General features: G+C 39.0%; 1 protein-coding gene across 3 annotated transcripts in view; it reads right to left on the bottom strand.

Annotated features, from left to right (window-relative positions):
- NCAM2 (neural cell adhesion molecule 2) overlaps positions 1-20763 on the bottom strand; it is a 276456-nt gene that overhangs the window by 128072 nt on the left and 127621 nt on the right. For all 3 annotated transcript variants that reach the window (XM_075854510.1, XM_075854512.1, XM_075854511.1), the window contains exons 2-5: positions 11894-11968; positions 9059-9265; positions 5959-6102; positions 400-537 (exon numbers count right to left, since the gene is read on the bottom strand). In XM_075854510.1, the coding sequence (XP_075710625.1) occupies positions 400-537; positions 5959-6102; positions 9059-9265; positions 11894-11968 (564 nt within the window). The remainder of the gene's footprint in view (positions 1-399; positions 538-5958; positions 6103-9058; positions 9266-11893; positions 11969-20763) is intronic.

Raw genomic sequence — 20763 nt, 5'->3', positions numbered from 1 at the left:
GCAGAAACAGTAATCGCTTATGTGGCGCGAATACCTATTAAATCATGCACACACATTATTTGCACCGAAAAATCGCCAAAAAAATTAAGTCAGACAGAGCTTGATACATACGGACCAATTTGTTAACAGAATCCGCTACTGTAACTTTATTTCTTGGAGAAAGTTTCTAATCATTTTTGTGAAACTCCCGAATATATTTTGAGTCAGTGCTGGATTACTAGATTTTCGGATTTATCATATGCTGGATTAAAGGGTTAACCCTTTCTTAGTTTATTGTTGTAGTCAATATTTCAATCTAATAAATAAGTGAGTGTTAATTGTATAGTCTCCTGTTGGGATTATAGCCAGTACACAGCAGGAACACAATTATAATAATATTATGTAGCAATTATTTCTTACCATTCACAATGACAAAGATATCTCGGAAATCAATTTCTCCTCTAACCTCGACTCGCCCCTCACATCTGTAAATGCCTTCATCTCTTTTACTGATGTTCATAATCTGAAGATTATTATTTGCTAACATTGCAAATCGACCTAAAAAAAGAGGAAGAAGTAAACAAGGGTCAGGAAGAAATGAACTGAAGGAAGATTTGGGTCTGCTGATTCCGATTTCTAAACAGTTTTGCTCTAACACTATCAGACATTTCATGAGAAATGCATTGCCCAATTTGAAAGTAAAATGTAATTTTCAAAGTTTAATATTTTTTGTGTGCGCCAAGAAAGACTACAGTGTATGCTGGGAAAAAAAAGCAATATTTTACCTCCATTATTAACCCAAAGATTTTTAAACTCCTGAAGAAAGAATCTGATTTTTCACAACAATCGTTATAAGGTCGTGATTAAGAGACGTTATTATATTTCTTTACATATATTAACACTGTCACCCGTAGGATAAATGTTTGCAATAACAAAACACAGTGATTTATTGTCCTGGCAAAATAATGACTTTATATTCTGAAAAGAATGAAAATGTAACAACTTATCAGGGCCATTTTGTAATGGATGTAAAATTGTTTTGTAGAAAAAATGTTAAATTCTTGCCAGAATTTTCATCTATGCTACAGTGGGGTAACCTAAAGCTCCTGGGCCACAATGCAAAATGAGTTAAAGCCCCATCTTTCCCCCCCCATCCTCATACCTTGCAGAGTTTGCATTGGGCCCCTTTAGGCTTCAGGTCCCCTGGTATAACTGCTATGTCCGCACCCCTATAGTTATTTGTCAGACTATGATATAAAACAGTAATTGGAATTTTGTAAATGTGGTAGAAGATTTACTCTAGAGCAGGGCTCCGAGCCTGGGGTCAATGGCCAGAATTCAAGGGTGGATGGACATATATTTTAAATTAAAGATCAATTGAAGAGGGACCTCGGGACTAAAGGTTTATTTTTACCTTTTTCTAACCTCTAAGTGATCACCGTTGTATTAGTAGAACATGTCATTAATATATATCACATATTATGTTATCTCAAAAAGTCATTTATGTTCAATACCGCATCAAAATGGAAAACTATGCGGCAGATTTACCAATGAAAATGATGACATGCGCTACATTTCCAAAGTGACACTTTCTTTGCAACTCATCCGAAAAGGGTGTGTGTCTTCACAGAAATGGGGCGTGATCAGTTGAAAAGAGGGCGTGACTTAAAATGTGCCAAATTGGTCTAAAGTAATCCAACCAAGAGGTGATATAAAGTTAGACAGACGTATCTAAAAATGCGCCAAAAAATGCGCCAAATTTATCATCCAGCATGAGCCACTGTTTTAAATCTGGCGCATCTAGTCAAATCCTAAACTGTCTAAATTTAAGACATAAATCGTAAATCTGCCCCAATATTCTTAGTAGACATCTATAGGCTTCAGCAGATTGCCAAAAGTGATCTATCACACAAAAGTAAACCCCTACCTATAGATGTTTGAATGTATTTATGTAGCAACATATTCAGTATAAAGCCCAAAAACTCACTTCGCACTATAAGACTCTGCCACAATTTTTAGTAAAAGAACCAAGAGGTTAAAAAGGGGGGACGTAAAAGTACCTATTCTCCCATAGGTTGTATGTGGCTGCTTTATTTGAGAAACAGCCCGACACCTGTCCATGGAACTTGCCTGGCATTGTAGCATTGAATGAGGCACACAACCGTGGCACAGTGTTAAGAAGAAAACAACCATGTTTTTCTAATCCTGTAGAGTCCCTTCAATGTTTACAATGTGAGCAGCTGAATGTGGGTGGGACTACAATGCGAGTAGCGGAATATAGTTGGGGCTTTAGTGTGTGCCATAAGTCTGTATAAGATGGGCATTGCACATAGTCTGTAGAACTCAAAACCATAAATCTTGCAGATAAATACATGTGTGTATGCTGGAAATGTAAACAGTATCAGGAATTACTTGAAGAAAATGTATAACCTCAAGGAAAGAATTGAAAACGGGTACATGTTTGAAACCTTTAAATATTCTAAAATGTAAAGATTTATCTTTAAAGGTCTAAATAGGTTAAAAATATATATGCTGATTCATTTAATATATTATGTTTATTGATAAAATAGAGTCATGCAGTTAAGTGATAAAACTCTAGTGGCCAGAAGTCACCACTAGGGGGTGCTTACTGAAAAAAAGATTTATTTTTCAATGGGAGCATTTTAAATCCTTCTTTGATGAGCTTTCCCTAGTGGAAGCTACAGGCATATATAACAAATCTACAAAAAAAATGTTGTACCTATTTATATTAGGAAAACAATATCCAGTGAGAAGGTAATAATTAGAAAAGGGGACAGACCATATGGAGTTAAATATGGACCTTTACTTTTCTTGTTCTATTTTCTAGGTGCTCCATTGTACGACTTCAGCTACCATACATTAAGCATATAAAATATCAACCCCTTGCATATGGAGGTTGTGAAAAACCTACTGAACATTAGATGAAGAGTTGAGTCATTGCTTTTCGTTTTTCCTTACAAACATATATTCTGTGTTTCTAATGGTGTTTATTGCAAAAATAAAAACTAACGTAATTAAATGGAGACTACTTGTCAGATTTCAGTCAAATCGTTTCTAAATCAACTGGAAAAGTTTAGTGAAAGTTTCTTATTCTTACTTTAGCTTGATGTTTTACTTGGAAGATGTCAAAATTGTGTTGAGTAGAATGTGGGAACACACACCATTTAGACCACCCAGATTGTGGGAACGGCTTAGGGGGTGATTCTTTATTTATCAGTAGTTTTTTTTTTTTTATGTGATGTTGTACAACTTGTTAGTTTAGGCTTATTGAAACTAGCCTATGGGATACCTCATTTGTTATATAGGTAGCATAGGACTTGAATAATTTAGGAGTCGGGTGTTCAGTGATCTTGGTATTAAATCGTACATGGTCGTGTACCATTTTTGACACTATTCAGAAAGAACCTTTGTGACCTTTGTGTCATATTTGGTTCCCTAATAGTATGGTTACAATGATATTTTTCTCTGTTTTATAGAAAAATACAGAACTTAAAGAGGCTCTGTCACCACATTATAAGTGCCCTATCTCCTACATAAGAAGATTGGTGCTATAATGTAGGTGACAGTAATGCTTTTTATTTAGAAAAACTATCTATTTTCACCACGTTAGGAGCAATTTTAACTTTATGCTAATTAGCTTCTTAATGCCAAAGTGGGCGTGTTTTTACTTTAGACCAAGTGGGCGTTGTACAGAGGAGTGTATGACGCTGACCAATCAGCGTCATGCACTTCTCTCCATTCATTTAGACAGCGCATAGTGACACCGCGTTGTTCGCTATGTGCTGTCTTATACTGACACATTAACGTTACTGAAGTGTTTAGACAGTGACTAGACATGCCTTCCAGACAGGACAGGATGTCTATTCACAATCCCGGGACTTCGTTAACGTTTCTTTGGTACTTACAGCAAAGCAAGCGTAATCTCGCGAGATCTCGCTGTAAATAACAGGTTACAGCGAGATTACGCTTTGCTCTGCTGAAAGTACCAAACAAACGTTAATGAAGTGTTCGGATTGTGAATAGACATCACGTCCTGTTTGGAAGGAATGTCTAGTCACTGTCTAAATTCAGTAATGTTAATATGTCAGTATAAGACAGCACATAGCGAACAACGCAGTGTCACTATGCGCTGTCTAAATGAATGGAGAGAAGTGCACGACGCTGATTGGTCACTGATTGGTCAGCGTCATATGCTCCTCTGTACAACGCCCACTTGGTCTAAAGTAAAAACACGCCCACTTGGGCATTGAGAAACTCATTAGCATAAAGCTAAAATCGCTCCTAATGTGGTGAAAATAGATAGTTTTTCTAAATAAAAACCACTGCTGTCATCTACATTACAGTGTCAATCTCCTTATATAGGAGATAGGACACTTATAATGGGGTGACAGAGCCTCTTTAAGGCTTCTTTACTGTAAGAGCAGTGAAACTGTAGAATAGTGTCCTCAGTAACAGGGTTTAAAAGAAACAGTTGATGGCTTAGATGAATACTTGAAAGAAATAATCTCTCATGCGAAATGTTGATCCAGTCTAATTGCCAGGTAGCATCAGAGAGGATTTCTTTCCCTCGTAAGGCAGATTGGCTCATGCCTTATCTTTTGCTTTCTTCGATCCATAGGAGAAAACTAAGTTTTAAGATTTCATCTACATCCTCCCCTTGCCTCTGGTTGAACTTGATATACGTTATATCTTGATTTGTGTCTTTTATAAACCGTACTACTGGTTTAACCATGGTGGACGTGAACAAGCTGACATTCAAGAAATATGACTGTAATATGTTGTTGGTTTTCTACTTTTATCTATTATACTATATACAGGGCTATAAAAATACTTCACAGTATTACAGTGGCCATAAGTATTAAAATGCAGGGCTAATTATTTGGCTGACATTTCACTACAGGTCTGCTTGCAAAAACATCTGACAAAAGATTGTGATTTACTAAACATTCAAATTGTTTCTAAAATTGGATGTACAGGACTTTGCAAAATTATTGGTAAAGGTCATCAATTCCAATTCAAGACCAAAGGTTAAAATAATGAAATGTTAAATGTAGTTCTTCAGAGCTCCACAAATTGTGTTTATTGTTGAAATTACTAACAATTTCTACTTTATATTTAGTTGCATGGATTTATGGATATGTGACTTTTTGTCTATAGAGTATGTCTATACAGTATGTCTATAGAGCACACTCTATAAGCACGTCACATACATAAACTGTAATGCATATAAGAAATCCATAATTAGGAGGTTATGTAAACACATAATAGGGACCCCAAGATTTTGCTACTCCATGTACTACAAAAATTTCAAACACTTTCAGGGCAGATAAAAATAGAAGTTTTAAAGTTTTGGGAATCCTTCTAAAGGGCACTGCTATACAAAACCTCTCAATTGTAGGTAAGGCAACAGGTGGAATTAAAAGGGTTATTTTAAAAGGATCCTTCAATGAAAAGCTGATCACAGAGATCCTACTGCTGGCAATCAGCTGTGGGTGAACCTGGCAGAAAGTGTTAAATCTCTCTGCAGCGCCATCACAGGGGAAATTAAGAATTACACTGTTCTCATTAAAATCAATGGCCTTTCCATGTAATGCACAAATGTGCTGTGTCCTCCAAAGTGAAAGACACTCTTTGTAGCCATTATCCTCACTAGCTAACAGATAAAGTCCAGTAGAGGGGTCTTTCCGCAACTAAATAAGAATTCCGTAATAAGGTGTCCGAAAATGGGTTTTCTAAACCTGACAACACCTTTACATAAATCATGTATTGTTTCCACATTATGTCTGTATTAAACTGTTTTCCTTAATATTATGTATATGAAGGAGGAAACATGAAACCATTTCTGAAATCTGAAGGAACACATTAAATAAATAAACTTGATGATATTTTATAACTCATAAAATAATAGCTAAAACCTCTCGTGAAAAACATAACTTAAAACGTTACCAAAATACTAACTGTCATCAATGTCTGTTACATCTTCACCGTTACCCAACCATCTGACCATTGGAGCGGGCGAGCTGCTGACATGGCAGACAACTTCTGCATCTTCCCCTTTACGGAATTCTTGAGGTGATCTGACCTCTTCAAATGTCAGTTTCTCTAAGGTAAAGAGGAATGAAATATTATTTCACTTGACAATGACCCGTAGGGAAATGATTTATATTTGCAGCAATCTTAATAACGTTGTTGCCTATAATTTTCTTAACTGTTGTCTTGAGTATTTTTTTTAGCTATAGGAAGAGCGCTATAGACCTCATTAAATGATGATGATGATGATAATGAATAATAATAATAATAATAGAGCATTGTATAGGTAGAAAGTTGAAAACAAAGTAACACAATGAAATGTTACAAATATAACAAAAATTTTCCATTACAGCTAATAATCTACACCTATATATAAAATGAAGACACAACTTAGAGAAAGGCAGAAGATTGTGTTTGGCTACAAATTAAATATGCCCACGTCTAAGCTCACAGTCTTTAGTACTTTATATAAGTTTTCTGCACCTTTTTTAAATAGTCCTTTACATTAAGCCTTTCTTTTTCCTTTTTATTCACATATAAACGTCTATTCTTTAGTAAATGTTCACATATTGTCTATTGACAGCTGTGCTATTTTACCCAAAGAGGCCGGATGTTTTTAAGTGTCATTCACACCATGCGTTTGCAAAACCTGAACTTTAGGGCGTGCTTTTTGGTGTTTTTTTTGTTTTACTTTAGTATTCCCTATTGCTTAGAGCGGAGAGGGTTTTCAGTCATTTTTGCCTTAAATGAGGGAATTATGAAATCTCTATAAAAAAAAACCTAACATTGCTTTTTACATTCAGTCCTGCGTTTCAGTTTTTCATAGGAGTAGTTGGAGGAATGTTTCTTGAAAACAGTCCTAAAGTCGCTGATCTTGGCAAAATGTTAGCAGAAGCCACATTTATTAACCTGTACCTGTGTCTGTTGTGGTTTTTGTGGTGTATAGTGATGCAGCTTTGTGTCATGCCACTACTGCTATATCTGAACGTATCCTAAAATACAACTATGAAGAATATCTAACTACATTTCATAAAATATATGTACTATATGTACTTTGTCCCTCTAGACATGTTAAAGAGGCTCTGTCACCAGATTTTGCAACCCCTATCTGCTATTGCAGCAGATAGGCGCTGCAATGTAGATTACAGTGACATTTTTATTTTTAAAAAACGAGCATTTTTGGCCAAGTTATGACCATTTTTGTAGTTATGCAAATGAGGCTTGCAAAAGTCCAAGTGGGTGTGTTTAAAAGTAAAAGTCCAAGTGGGCGTGTATTATGTGCGTACATCGGGGCGTGTTTACTACTTTTACTATTATGAATAAATGTCTCTAAGGAGAAAGTAAGTGGTTAGGTACAACCAGCACATGTGTACAAAGTACCCCCAAAATATCTAATCAAAGGATAGCAGGACTCTACCATATCAGATAAAGAAATTGAGAACCAAGAGTCACAGGGCTACACATATTGTAGAAAATAAATTTTATTTCAGATAAATATATAAACATATAACATACGCAATAAAACAAAGCGAGGTTTCTAAAAAAAGAAGAAAGTTATATATGGACCACTCCAAAACTGCTGTAGAATCGCAGGAATGGTACAAATGCACCACCAAATCACAGGGCATAGTGTACACATACACCTTAACACAGGGACATAGATGCGGTAAACCAAAGTATCACATGCAAGGTCATGAGGTCAGCAAGTAAATTGTAATAGTGCATAATCCATATCAACTGCTGTCCAATATGTAACATAACCATAATATCATGTACCGCATATGCTAAACATCTTAATTAGCGATCTGCAAACACGTGTATTCCGAGAATATGGCCTGAATGTACCCAAAGGTGAAAGGCACTTCCAATCTGGAATCAACCAGAGGAAGTTTAATGTCTCAGATCTTACCCATTGGTGTGGTGAGCCTGCGATCCACGTGGTCCATGTGACAAAGAAATAACACCCCAACGCACGTTTCGCTGTTCTAGCTTCCTCAGGGGTACTTTTACTAGCTGGGCGCTCTGACGAGAAGTATCATCCACTTCTCTTCAGAACGCCCAGCTTCTGGCAGTGCAGATCTGTGACGTCACTCACAGGTCCTGCATCGTGTCGGACACATCAGCACCAGAGGCTTCAGTTGATTCTGCAGCATCGGCGTTAGCAGGTAAGTCGATGTAGCTACTTACCTGCAAACGCTGATGCTGCTGCAGAATCAACTGTAGCCTCTGGTGCCGATGTGTCCTCGCTCGTCTGACACGATGCAGGACCTGTGAGTGACGTCACAGCGTGATCTCTCGAGAACACGGCTGTGTCTGCACTGCCAGAAGCTGGGCGTTCTGAAGAGAAGTGGATGATACTTCTCATCAGAACTCCCAGCTAGTAAAAGTATTAAAAATGCACCGATGTACGCACATAATACACGCCCAGTTGTACTTTTACTTTTAAACACACCCACTTGGACTTTTGCAAGCCTCATTTGCATAACTACAAAAATGGTCATAACTTGGCCAAAAATGCTCGTTTTTTAAAAATAAAAACGTTACTGTAATCTACATTGCAGCGCCGATCTGCTGCAATAGCAGATAGGGGCTGCAAAATCTGGTGACAGAGCCTCTTTAAGGCATAAACCTTTGTGATATGATTGATGAGAAATAGTTACAATAGTTAAGTTAAAATTCTAAAGGGCACACATTGTTTTTTGTTATTAGCTGCCATGTGGTGTCGTATTGCCATAATGCAGTACCATCTGATGCCTTGCCATAGCACATGTCAGGAACTAGTGGAAAGGCTGTGATTTTCAGCCACGGCATACTGTCCTTATTAACCAGAAGCGTAGATTAACGCTTCTGGGGCCCAATGCAATATCTGTAATAAGACCCCTCATCTACCATGTCACCTTTATAACTTTGGTGACTTCTTAGTGCAGAGGTTTCTTCCAGCCCCCACAGACCTGTTGCGACTATTACCTCTGCACCCCTTATAGCTACTCCCCTGTTATCAAAATGACTTTGTTTTACAGATACTCACGGTAAATTTCCAGGACAACTGTAGACTCTTGAGTATGTCCCTTTGAATCAGTAGCTTGACAACGATATATACCGGCATCATCTATGTTGGCATTGTATATTGTAAGCCATGATCTCATGCCTTCTCTTTGTGCCACAACTCTCTGATTTGACGTGATCTTCTCTCCTTGTGGATTATACCAGTCTATTGTTTCGGCCTCTCCCAAAACTTAAAATAAATTAAAAAAAATATTCTATTATTTAATCAACTCTTTCCTTAACCAATACAAATATGCTTAAAATCTTGAAATCTGCATACAAAGCTTCAAAATTGTGACCAAAAATTCAAATGTTAAAATGGCAATTAGAATATTTAGCCTAAATATCCATAGATGAAGCAGAGCTGGCTGTATTTAGCCCAGTGGCACTGTTTTAATTTCTGTATTTTGAAAACTCTCTATAGCTTTACCTGTAGCCTTAAGTACAACCACAGATAACACATCATGCATGTATTGTAAATTTGTGAACCGTACTTGCCCATCCGCACCGCAGCATCGTCTTTTCTCCCCCCTCCAAGTCTCATTAGGCCGGAGCTGGCAAAGATGCAGGACGGCGCATGTGTTCGACGAATAGAAATGAAGGGCAGATAATTTCACCTCCCTGTACAATGGCCTTAGAGTCAGTTATATAGTGTTTGTACCTTCTGTTAGGCTTATTTGCCCTGAGAGATTCTGTATATTGATTTGACTCCTGGTTGACCCGGCTTGTTTTGACTCCTCTCCGACTTCATCCCCTCTGTACTGCGTACTAGCTCTGCTACATAATCTTTACTGAACCTTGGTTCACCTGACTACCCTCCTGAACTACCCGCTACTGTACCGCATACCTGATCTGCTTCATTACTGTTAACGACTCTTGGCTTAACCAACTAAGTTTACGTTTTCAGGAGATAGGGAGATAAAAAATGGAATATCCGAGGGCGCAGCTGTACTGGAAATGGCTTTTATTTGTACAACAACAACAACAATGTGTTTCAAGGCCGTACCGGCCTCTTCGTCAGGTTAGGTACAAGTGTTAGGTCTATTCATGATGACTGTGCATTTATAGCTGGCCTAGGAATCAGTACCGGGTTAAGTTACAGGTCAAAGGTCAAAGGTCAATTGTGTAAGCAAGGTACGGCAGTGAGGTATAAAAATTATTCATTTAGAAACAAAACAGTTTTTCATTCATATTAAAGGTATAGACAAAGATACAAAACAAGGATCGTAGGATCGTAGGATCCTTGTTTTGTATCTTTGTCTATACCTTTAATATGAATGAAAAACTGTTTTGTTTCTAAATGAATAATTTTTATACCTCACTGCCGTACCTTGCTTACACAATTGACCTTTGACCTTTGACCTGTAACTTAACCCGGTACTGATTCCTAGGCCAGCTATAAATGCACAGTCATCATGAATAGACCTAACACTTGTACCTAACCTGACGAAGAGGCCGGTACGGCCTTGAAACACATTGTTGTTGTTGTTGTTGTACAAATAAAAGCCATTTCCAGTACAGCTGCGCCCTCGGATATTCCATTTTTTATCTCCCTATCTCCTGGATCTACATAGTGGATTTTTACCAATCTTCAAACCGGAATTTGGGCTGCAACTGTCTCTACCTAAGTCTAACTTGGACACGCACCTTGGGATGTTATGCTCCGAGCATAACAACATCAGGTCAGCACAATTGACCACTTTTTTCCTTTTGTTCTCACCTAATACAGGCTCATGCACTATGTGCGCTTTGTTTCCTTTTTCCCTATAGCGTAAATTTAAGTTTTAACCTCCGGTACCGCATCTGTAGTTGTCTGAATCCCATTACCAACTCCTAGACTTCCTCTCTACCTTCCTATTTTAATCTCCTCTACACTATTCCCAGTACGTTATACAGACTTTTCATTGGCAATGCCCATAGCAACTGTATCTCCGATCCCTCCCATATTGGTCTGTTTCCCCGTCGTTATCCAGAGAATTAACCACCCGACTAGCTAGAAGCACCGATGTCCTGGCACCAGCTGAGTAAAACAACCTTAAGCAAAGTCATGGGAAAGGAGGGTGTTATAGGGGAAATTGTCCATTCCCTGGATAGTCTTGAAACATGCGGGGTATGTGCTCCGGGCGCTGGGTGTCAGAGGGAGTACCCAGCTATGGCCAAGCCATTAAATGCAAGGCTAGGGCAGCAAACTGAATCTTTGGGCACGGTGAAGGAAAGCCTAGCTATGACTTTATTGTATAGTAAATTCACGTTATATTTGTAGGGCGGTTGTCTACTGGGCAGATGTTGCAGTGTTGAGTTTGTCATTGTGAACTCTTGGTGTGTTACCTGTGGTGTTATAGCCCATTGAAGCTGGACTTATGTGTTACCTTAGATTTGATTATATAATATAAATCCTGCAGACCCAATATTTTGTAAAGAACATAATTTGCGCCCACAATGTTGCCGCAATGCAGGGGAATGGGATATTTCATGCAGAAATCCGAGATTTTAAATGATCTAAGGCAGATTCCCCCTGAGCAAATCTGCGTCATGTGAACATATCCTTAGTTATGTATTCTCTTTGTCTCCAAGCATCAATGCCGGATTTCTTTTTCCCTTCCTCCTCTTTAGTACTTCTGTTCTTCTGGGGTGGGTGGCTCGTTTATATAAACATGTAATGCTATTTTTATTTTTGTAATCATATAAATTGATAAAAAAAAATAATAATAATCGGGATTTTATAATGTTCTAGTCTTTGCTCAATCCACATGTAACATAATAAAGTATTACTTGTAGTGATGTAGGATACGAAGATAAATAAGAATAAATGACATACCTGTACATGTGAAATACTTGGACTGTCCCACGCTAATTTCAACTTTGCTCAGTGATATCGACACTTGTAGAAGAGCTGTATGATAGAAATAACAAAATAATATTTATTTTTTTGTTAATTTACTCTTTAAAACAGAACACAGTAAATATGTCATTGAGCAAAACCAGCAAAGAGCTTTACTATGTACAGATGTAGCAGAGCTGAGTTTGTTCTTTGGTACAACTCATCGCAAGATTATGATGTATTATTTAAGGTTACAGTTAACTCCGCTGCACTAATTAAGTTACCTCAGAGATTTTTCTTTTATAATGCAGTGGTGTAACGATTAGCGCCACAGGGGGTACACCATGGCCATGCCCGGAGGGGATGGGGGCCTGCAAGAGGCGTCAGGACCTTCTATGCACCGTTGCACAGAGCTTGTGAAGAAGTCAGTGGCGAGAGGTTCCTAAAGAGGAGCCAGGGGCGGTGAGTAAACACATTTTAGAAAAAATAAATAAATTATATATATATTTATATATGATATGGGGTCTGATATGGGGGGGGGGTCAATACTGGTTGGGATCTATGCCAGCGGTTTTATGCGAGGGAGAATGCCCTTTAAAACTTTGGCTTGGGGCCCTGCACCCTCTAGTTTCGCCCCTGTGCATAGACTATGATGCGGCAAATAGTTAAATGACAAATTCAGTTTTAAATCTGTATCTACATGTAGTTTCCAACCAAAAAGACGTCATTGTAAGGGGCGAAGAAGTTGCAGCCACACATGAGCCCTGGTACCTAGGGAGCCCGACAGGACATCATTACTATAAATGGCATAAAATAATCCTGTTACAGATTCTGCATCGGGACCCAGAAGCTTCAAGTTGCACATCGATATACATCTAATTTATTGCATTAGAATATAAGTAAAGTAGCAGAGCTGAGTTTGTAATTCAATTCTTTCTCTTCTGCATCCTGATGACACTGTAAATTCAATGGATATCAGCAGCACTAGATCAAAAAACATATAAAAAGTGGGTGCGCACCTTAGGGACACGGTCTAATAGCCCCTCGATGAACAAAATGGGAGATCAGACGGCGCTCCAAAAATATTGTCATCCTTTTATTCCCACACGCAACGTTTCAGCTCAGCGCACGCTTTTATATCAATTCTCTGGTACAAAGTGCAAAATTCATAATAACAACCAGGAAATCACATAAGTGTAAGTAGAAAAAAGATATATTCAAAATTTCATATGTAGGAAGTCCAAAAGTGTAATAAATATAAAGTGCAAAGTTACAGTGAAGGAAATAAGTATTTGATCCCTTGCTGATTTTGTAAGTTTGCCCACTGTCAAAGTCATGAACAGTCTAGAATTTTTAGGCTAGGTTAATTTTACCAGTGAGAGATAGATTATATAAAAAAAAAACCTGAAAATCACATTGTCAAAATTATATATATTTATTTGCATTGTGCACAGAGAAATAAGTATTTGATCCCTTTGGCAAACAAGACTTAATACTTGGTGGCAAAACCCTTGTTGGCAAGCACAGCAGTCAGACGTTTTTTGTAGTTGATGATGAGGTTTGCACACATGTTAGATGGAATTTTGGCCCACTCCTCTTTGGAGATCATCTGTAAATCATTAAGATTTCGAGGCTGTCGCATGGCAACTCGGATCTTCAGCTCCCTCCATAAGTTTTCGATGGGATTAAGGTCTGGAGACTGGCTAGGCCACTCCATGACCTTAATGTGCTTCTTTTTGAGCCACTCCTTTGTTGCCTTGGCTGTATGTTTCGGGTCATTGTCGTGCTGGAAGACCCAGCCATGAGCCATTTTTAATGTCCTGGTGGAGGGAAGGAGGTTGTCACTCAGGATTTGACGGTACATGGCTCCATCCATTCTCCCATTGATGCGGTGAAGTAGTCCTGTGCCCTTAGCAGAGAAACACCACCAAAACATAATGTTTCGACCTCCATGCTTGACAGTGGGGACGGTGTTCTTTGGGTCATAGGCAGCATTTCTCTTCCTCCAAACACGGCGAGTTGCCAAAGAGCTCAATTTTAGTCTCATCTAACCACAGCACCTTCTCCCAATCACTGTCAGAATCATCCAGATGTTCATTAGCAAACTTCAGACGGGCCTGTACATGTGCCTTCTTGAACAGGGGGACCTTGCGGGCACTGCAGGATTTTAATCCATTACGGCGTAATGCGTTACCAATGGTTTTCTTGGTGACTGTGGTCCCAGCTGCCTTGAGATCATTAACAAGTTCCCCCCGTGTAGTTTTCGGGTGAGCTCTCACCTTCCTCAGGATCAAGGATACCCCACGAGGTGAGATTTTGCATGGAGCCCCAGATCGATGTCGATTGACAGTCATTTTGTATGTCTTCCATTTTCTTACTATTGCACCAACAGTTGTCTCCTTCTCACCCAGTGTCTTACTTATGGTTTTGTAGCCCATTCCAGCCTTGTGCAGGTCTATGATCTTGTCCCTGACATCCTTAGAAAGCTCTTTGGTCTTGCCCATGTTGTAGAGGTTAGAGTCAGACTGATTCATTGAGTCTGTGGACAGGAGTCTTTTATACAGGTGACCATGTAAGACAGCTGTCTTTAATGCAGGCACCAAGTTGATTTGGAGCGTGTAACTGGTCTGGAGGAGGCTGAACTCTTAATGGTTGGTAGGGGATCAAATACTTATTTCTCTGTGCACAATGCAAATAAATATATATAATTTTGACTATGTGATTTTCTGTTTTTTTTTAAAATATAATCTATCTCTCACTGGTAAAATTAACCTAGCCTAAAAATTCTAGACAGTTCATGACTTTGACAGTGGGCAAACTTACAAAATCAGCAAGGGATCAAATACTTATTTTCTTCACTGTAACTTCATAACGACGATGCCCATAACTTCCAGATCGGTTGCTGGCATCCTGCTCGCCGCAATGTGCAAGTCCACCACAGTTTAACATATGAATAGCTCATCTATATGACGTCAGCTCGCGCATGCTCACAAGCGCCTATGAATATATCAGGCGCCATGTTTGTAATGGGATGGAGCTCTGTGTCTACCTCCAATCAGCTGAACTGATGGAGCCTATCGTATGGCTGTGGCTGGAGACACGTTAACCATCTCACTGTCAGGGATCATTAGCCTGTATATTGTTTGCAAAAACATTATTGCTTTATATCAGTATATTCCACAAAGATTTGTATATGAAACAAGATGGAGGCTGTACGAGGAACACGCCTATGGAGACACCGCCCCTGGAATGCAAGAGGAGTGTACAGATGAACTTACAGCTGAATAGAGCCAATAGGGCTTAAGCACGTCCCACATCTCTAGGGAGGAAACTTTTGTGTTTCTTTGTTCAATAAAATTTAGTCTTCACTTCCTACCTCACTGAGGGAGGATGTCTACCACCATTTGTCTGCCTGGTATTTGCCTTCCATGCATGCCCTCAGTTTTCAATTTACAGAGATGGTTATTCGGTGTGAAATAACAGGGAAAAGGAAGTTTGCCCTGACATCACTAGTGGTGCATAATACATCATTCTGACATGTTATGCTGTTAATATATATGTATGTATATATATATATATATATATATATATATATATATATATATACATATACAATACCGTTCAAAAGTTTGGGGTCACCCAGACAATTTTGTGTTTTCCATGAAAACTCACACTTATATTTATCAAATGAGTTGCAAAATGACTAGAAAATATAGTCAAGACATTGACAACATTAGAAATAATGATTTTTATTTGAAATAATAATTTTCTCCTTCAAACTTTGCTTTTGTCAAAGAATGCTCCATTTGCAGCAATTTCAGCATTGCAGACCTTTGGCATTCTAGCTGTTAATTTGCTGAGGTAATCGGGAGAAATTTCACCCCATGCTTCCAGAAGCCCCTCCCACAAGTTGGATTGGCTTGATGGGCACTTCTTGCGTACCATACGGTCAAGCTGCTCCCACAACAGCTCTATGGGGTTGAGATCTGGTGACTGCGCTGGCCACTCCATTACAGATAGAATACCAGCTGCCTGCTTCTTCTCTAAATAGTTCTTGCATAATTTGGAGGTGTGCTTTGGGTCATTGTCCTGTTGTAGGATGAAATTGGCTCCAATCAAGCGCTGTCCACAGGGTATGGCACGGCGTTGCAAAATGGAGTGTTAGCCTTCCTTATTCAAAATCCCTTTTACCTTGTACAAATCTCCCACTTTACCAGCACCAAAGCAACTCCAGACCATCACATTACCTCCACCATGCTTGACAGATGGCGTCAGGCACTCTTCCAGCATCTTTTCAGTTGTTCTGCGTCTCACAAATGTTCTTCTGTGTGATCCAAACACCTCAAACTTCGATTCGTCTGTCCATAACACTTTTTTCCAATCTTCCTCTGTCCAATGTCTGTGTGCTTTTGCCCATATTAATCTTTTCCTTTTATTAGCCAGTCTCAGATATGGCTTTTTCTTTGCCACTCTGCCCTGAAGGCCAGCATCCCGGAGTCGCCTCTTCACTGTAGACGCTGACACTGGGGTTTTGCGGGTACTATTTAATGAAGTTGCCAGTTGAGGACCTGTGAGGCGTCTATTTCTCAAACTAGAGACTCTAATGTACTTGTCTTGTTGCTCAGTTGTGCAGCGGGGCCTCCCACTTCTCTTTCTACTCTGGTTAGAGCCTGTGTGTGCTGTCCTCTGAAGGGAGTAGTAGACACCATTGTAGGAAATCTTCAGTTTCTTGGCAATTTTTCGCATGGAATAGCCTTAATTTCTAAGAACAAGAATAGACTGTCGAGTTTTTTCACATGAAAGCTCTCTTTTTCTAGTCATTTTGAGAGTTTAATCAAACCCACAAATGTAATGCTCCAGATTATCAACTAGCTCAAAGGAAGGTCAGTTTTATAGCTCCTCTAAACAGCAAAACTGTTTACAGCGGTGCTAACATAATTGCACAAGGGTTTTCAAGTGTTTTCTAATCATCCATTAGCCTTCTAACACAGTTAGCAAACACAATGTACCATTAGAACACTAGAGTGATGGTTGCTGGAAATGGGCCTCTATACACCTATGTAGATATTGCATTAAAAACCAGACGTTTGCAGCTAGAATAGTCATTTAGCACATTAACAATGTATAGAGTGTATTTCTGATTAATTTAATGTTATCTTCATTGAAAAAAACTGTGCTTTTCTTTCAAAAATAAGGAAATTTCTAAGTGACCCTAAACTTTTGAATGGTAGTGTATATATATATATATATATATATATATATATATATATATATATATATATATATATATATAAATATTATTGGCCCACATAGAATTAGAAACGGTATGGTGAGTTATATAGATCACATCTATTCTATGTAACTAACATAAGGTGGCCCTCTAGTGTCTAACTAGTGAAGTTCAGGCATAGACACAAACATGTACCAATCGCCTGTTACATATAATCCCAACATAGGGTAAATTAACCATATCCCCATCACTATTCAAGTTATGATTCGCCACCCCATAAATCCCTCTACAGACACTATATACTGTATTATGACGTCCATGTGAGGCCCAGGCGTGTATCCCACAAGGATATCTGTATATGCTCAACCCAGGGGATAAAGGAGCCACCAGTCAGGGGAAATTATACAATATAATTCCCTGCCAACATGGTACACATGAGGGACCACCAGAAGATCATATAAAGCCCAGTTATTTATTGTAACGCTCACACTGAGCTGAAACGTCGCATGCGGCAATAAAAGTATCACTTTTATTTTTGGAGTGCTTTCTGATAACTCGATAGGTTAAGCTGATGTCCTATGAAAAGCCCACAGATAACATTGTAATATCATAATGGGCTCTGCTAAATCACAAACTCAGCTCTGCTACATGTGTTAGCAAGTCATTTTTATAAACACTTCTTAAAGGGCCAGATTTAAATCCCTTTACCACTAGTCTTCCACCTGTGGCTCTCCAGCTGTTGCAAAAGTACAACTCACAACATGCCTGAGGCTATCAGGGCATGCTGGGAGTTGTAGTTTCGTAACAGCTGAAGAACCCCAAATTGGAGACCCGTGCTCTAAGTTCTCTTTTTGATTGGTAATATTACTTCATGTGCTGAGCAGAAAATCTGTGTCCTGCAGCAATGACTTCCATTAATGCGACTCTGCAGAAAGGATTTTGTCACACCACTGGCCATGTCATCGTCTGTATACTCAATGAGGAAAATATTATCTTTGAACACTACTGAGTAAATAGCATTTCTGAGAAAGTGACTCCTCTTTAAGTAAATTCCTAATTTGCATATTGTCGCCAGAGAACTGTTTAAAGTGCTCCTTAATCTTTTTAATTAAAACAGAAAATATTCAACTTAATTGCTTATTTGCATAGGTAATGTACTGTATGTGTTCCGGGTGTGATGTTTCCCTAATAGTTTCCTAACAATATTTATCACAACATTTTGGCGCCTTGCACACGAACAAGTTCGGGCCGTGAAAAACGGTCCGAGTGTCGGCCGCATTTTCTGGCCCGACCGCGGTACAGGTGAAGGGGACTCCTGGCAGCATAGACATTTTATAATGCTAGGAGTCCCTGCCTCCCCATGGAACCGCTGTTCCGAACTGTATCATTTTGTTCAGTACGGAACAGCAGTTTTGTAGGGAGGCAGGGACTCCTACCATTATAAAATGTCTATGATGCCAGGTGTCCCATTCACCTGTACTGCGGTCGTGTCGGAAATGCGTCCGACACTCGGACCGTTTTTCACGGCCCGGCCACGATCACATTGGTTTTGCAGTATGCAAATTCACTTGTCCATAGCGGTCCATCGGACCACAAAAAAAACCCTTGCTGTGCATCTGTGCGTCATCCGAACTCACCGATGCACATAAATTAACCAGTATTGGTGAATCTGCAATTGCGGAAAGTAAAATGACTTGTCCTGAGTTTTTGCGGTCCATAATTTCGGCCCCTGCACGGATCTATGTAAATCACGGTCGTGTGCCTGGCGCTATAGAAAAGAATGGGTCTGCAATTTATCCGCAAAAATGCGAATAAATTGCGGACGCAAAAAAATTTTCATGCGCATGAGACCAAATTCTTTCTTCATGCTGCCACCGCTAGGGGAAGATTGCTGAAGACAGGTTTATACGGCCTCCATTGAACTCAATAATAAATTCTCTTCTTTAAATGGGTATTCCCATCTCAGATATTTACGGCATATTAACTGGATAGAGATAGTTGTGGTCCCAGAGGTGGGATCGGCATCTATCAGACACTTATGGTATATCCTGCGGATAGGCCATAAATGTTCAAAATGGGAATACCCCATTAAGCTCATAAGCTCCCCCTAGCGGTGGATACATGCAACAAAAATGTATAGTCTATGGATGTACTGTATAAAGGCAAGCAGGGTCTCTAGAGCTTTGTATCTAAAAAAAAATAGAGCTCCGACTGCTATAAAGAAATAATAATATAATGCAAATAAATGTGAAGCCTGATAACGGTGTCAAGTAAATTCAGAAATGTGTTTGATGTGTGTGCAAGTCACCTTTTTTATGTCGTTCATGTTAATTAAGATGTAATTCTGATGTAGAAGCTCAATTTTACATTCCTGACTCAAATAATATTAAGAAGTCTGTGTGGTAATCTCTTGAATTGGACACTGTTTTAAAGCTGAGAATAAGCCAGAGCTAGTAGCATAAGAACGCTAGCATGAAAAGCTTTTCTAATGATTCTCCAAGTAAAACTATTATCTAAAGCGACGGTGATTTATCATGCTTAGAATAGACTGTTTGGAACTCCTAGAAAATGGAAGGTCAAAGCTAAGAAGCCAGAAGAATGGTAAAGGCCGCGCTGGATAAGGATGTAGTATAATACGGGATGACACTCAAGATTAGTAGGACATAATAGAGCAATGTGTTTAGTGACTAAAAGGGGAGACTGTCCTGGGACCTCCAGGAGACGTGACCTCCACCCTATCCCCACCCCTCATGGCATGGTCTGCTTCATGGAGGCTTGTCTTAATCTTACATCATAGTGTGAGCTGTGGTATTGTTTGGCCATTATGTAGCATGGTTATTCGGGTACAATATGGCACTCTTTTTAAGCACTATATGGCACTATGTGGGAACTGGTATGGTGGTATTATTTAAGCACAGATAAAGTGTAGAGATCTCTGGCTATTTAGATAAATATATGTATCAGTTTGGAGTGATTATTTTCTTAGTTTACTGTTATAAGGACCAGAGTTCAATTCAACGAGGCAAGTTGCCATTATTGGGGAAGCCTACTGCATATGATATTTACTGCTTCTATTATACACTTAAAGGGGTTGTCTAATAAAAAAATAAAGCCAGATTTATGATCAGCTGAATGGGCATATGGAAAGGATTTGTAATCAGAAGAGTACCCCCTTTAAATCACTATTATTTGGTCAGTACTTTTTCAGTATTACTTCATTTTGATTTCTCCAAAATATTCAGTAGGGTCTCCCAAATAATTTTCCCAGGGGCCTTCATAGATTTTGAACTGTCCGTTAAAGGCTGTATACACTTTTGAAAAAGTTATTTCTTTTTAAACAAAAATGTCTATCAGTTCTGTATACAGAGCAGCTGTATGTAGTGCTAAAACCTGTATCAGTCAGGTCAGCAGCACTGACGGGTTCAGTGACAGAACGAGCTGTTACCGATCACTTATAAGTTCATAACTGAGATGTAATTGATGACAGGTGGATCCTGCGTGTCAGAGACACAAAGGACCCACTGACACTGAACATATCAGTGCTGCTGACCAGACAACTTCAGGTTTCAGCACTAGATACAGCTACTCTGTATAAAGGATACAAAGCAGATGTATCTCAAAAAGTAATTTAAAAAAC

Source organism: Rhinoderma darwinii, chromosome 2, assembly GCF_050947455.1.
Source record: "Rhinoderma darwinii isolate aRhiDar2 chromosome 2, aRhiDar2.hap1, whole genome shotgun sequence".
NCBI lineage: Eukaryota > Metazoa > Chordata > Amphibia > Anura > Rhinodermatidae > Rhinoderma > Rhinoderma darwinii.
The sequence above is the reverse complement of the archived record's forward strand: the minus strand, read 5'-3'. Positions and strand labels throughout refer to the sequence as shown.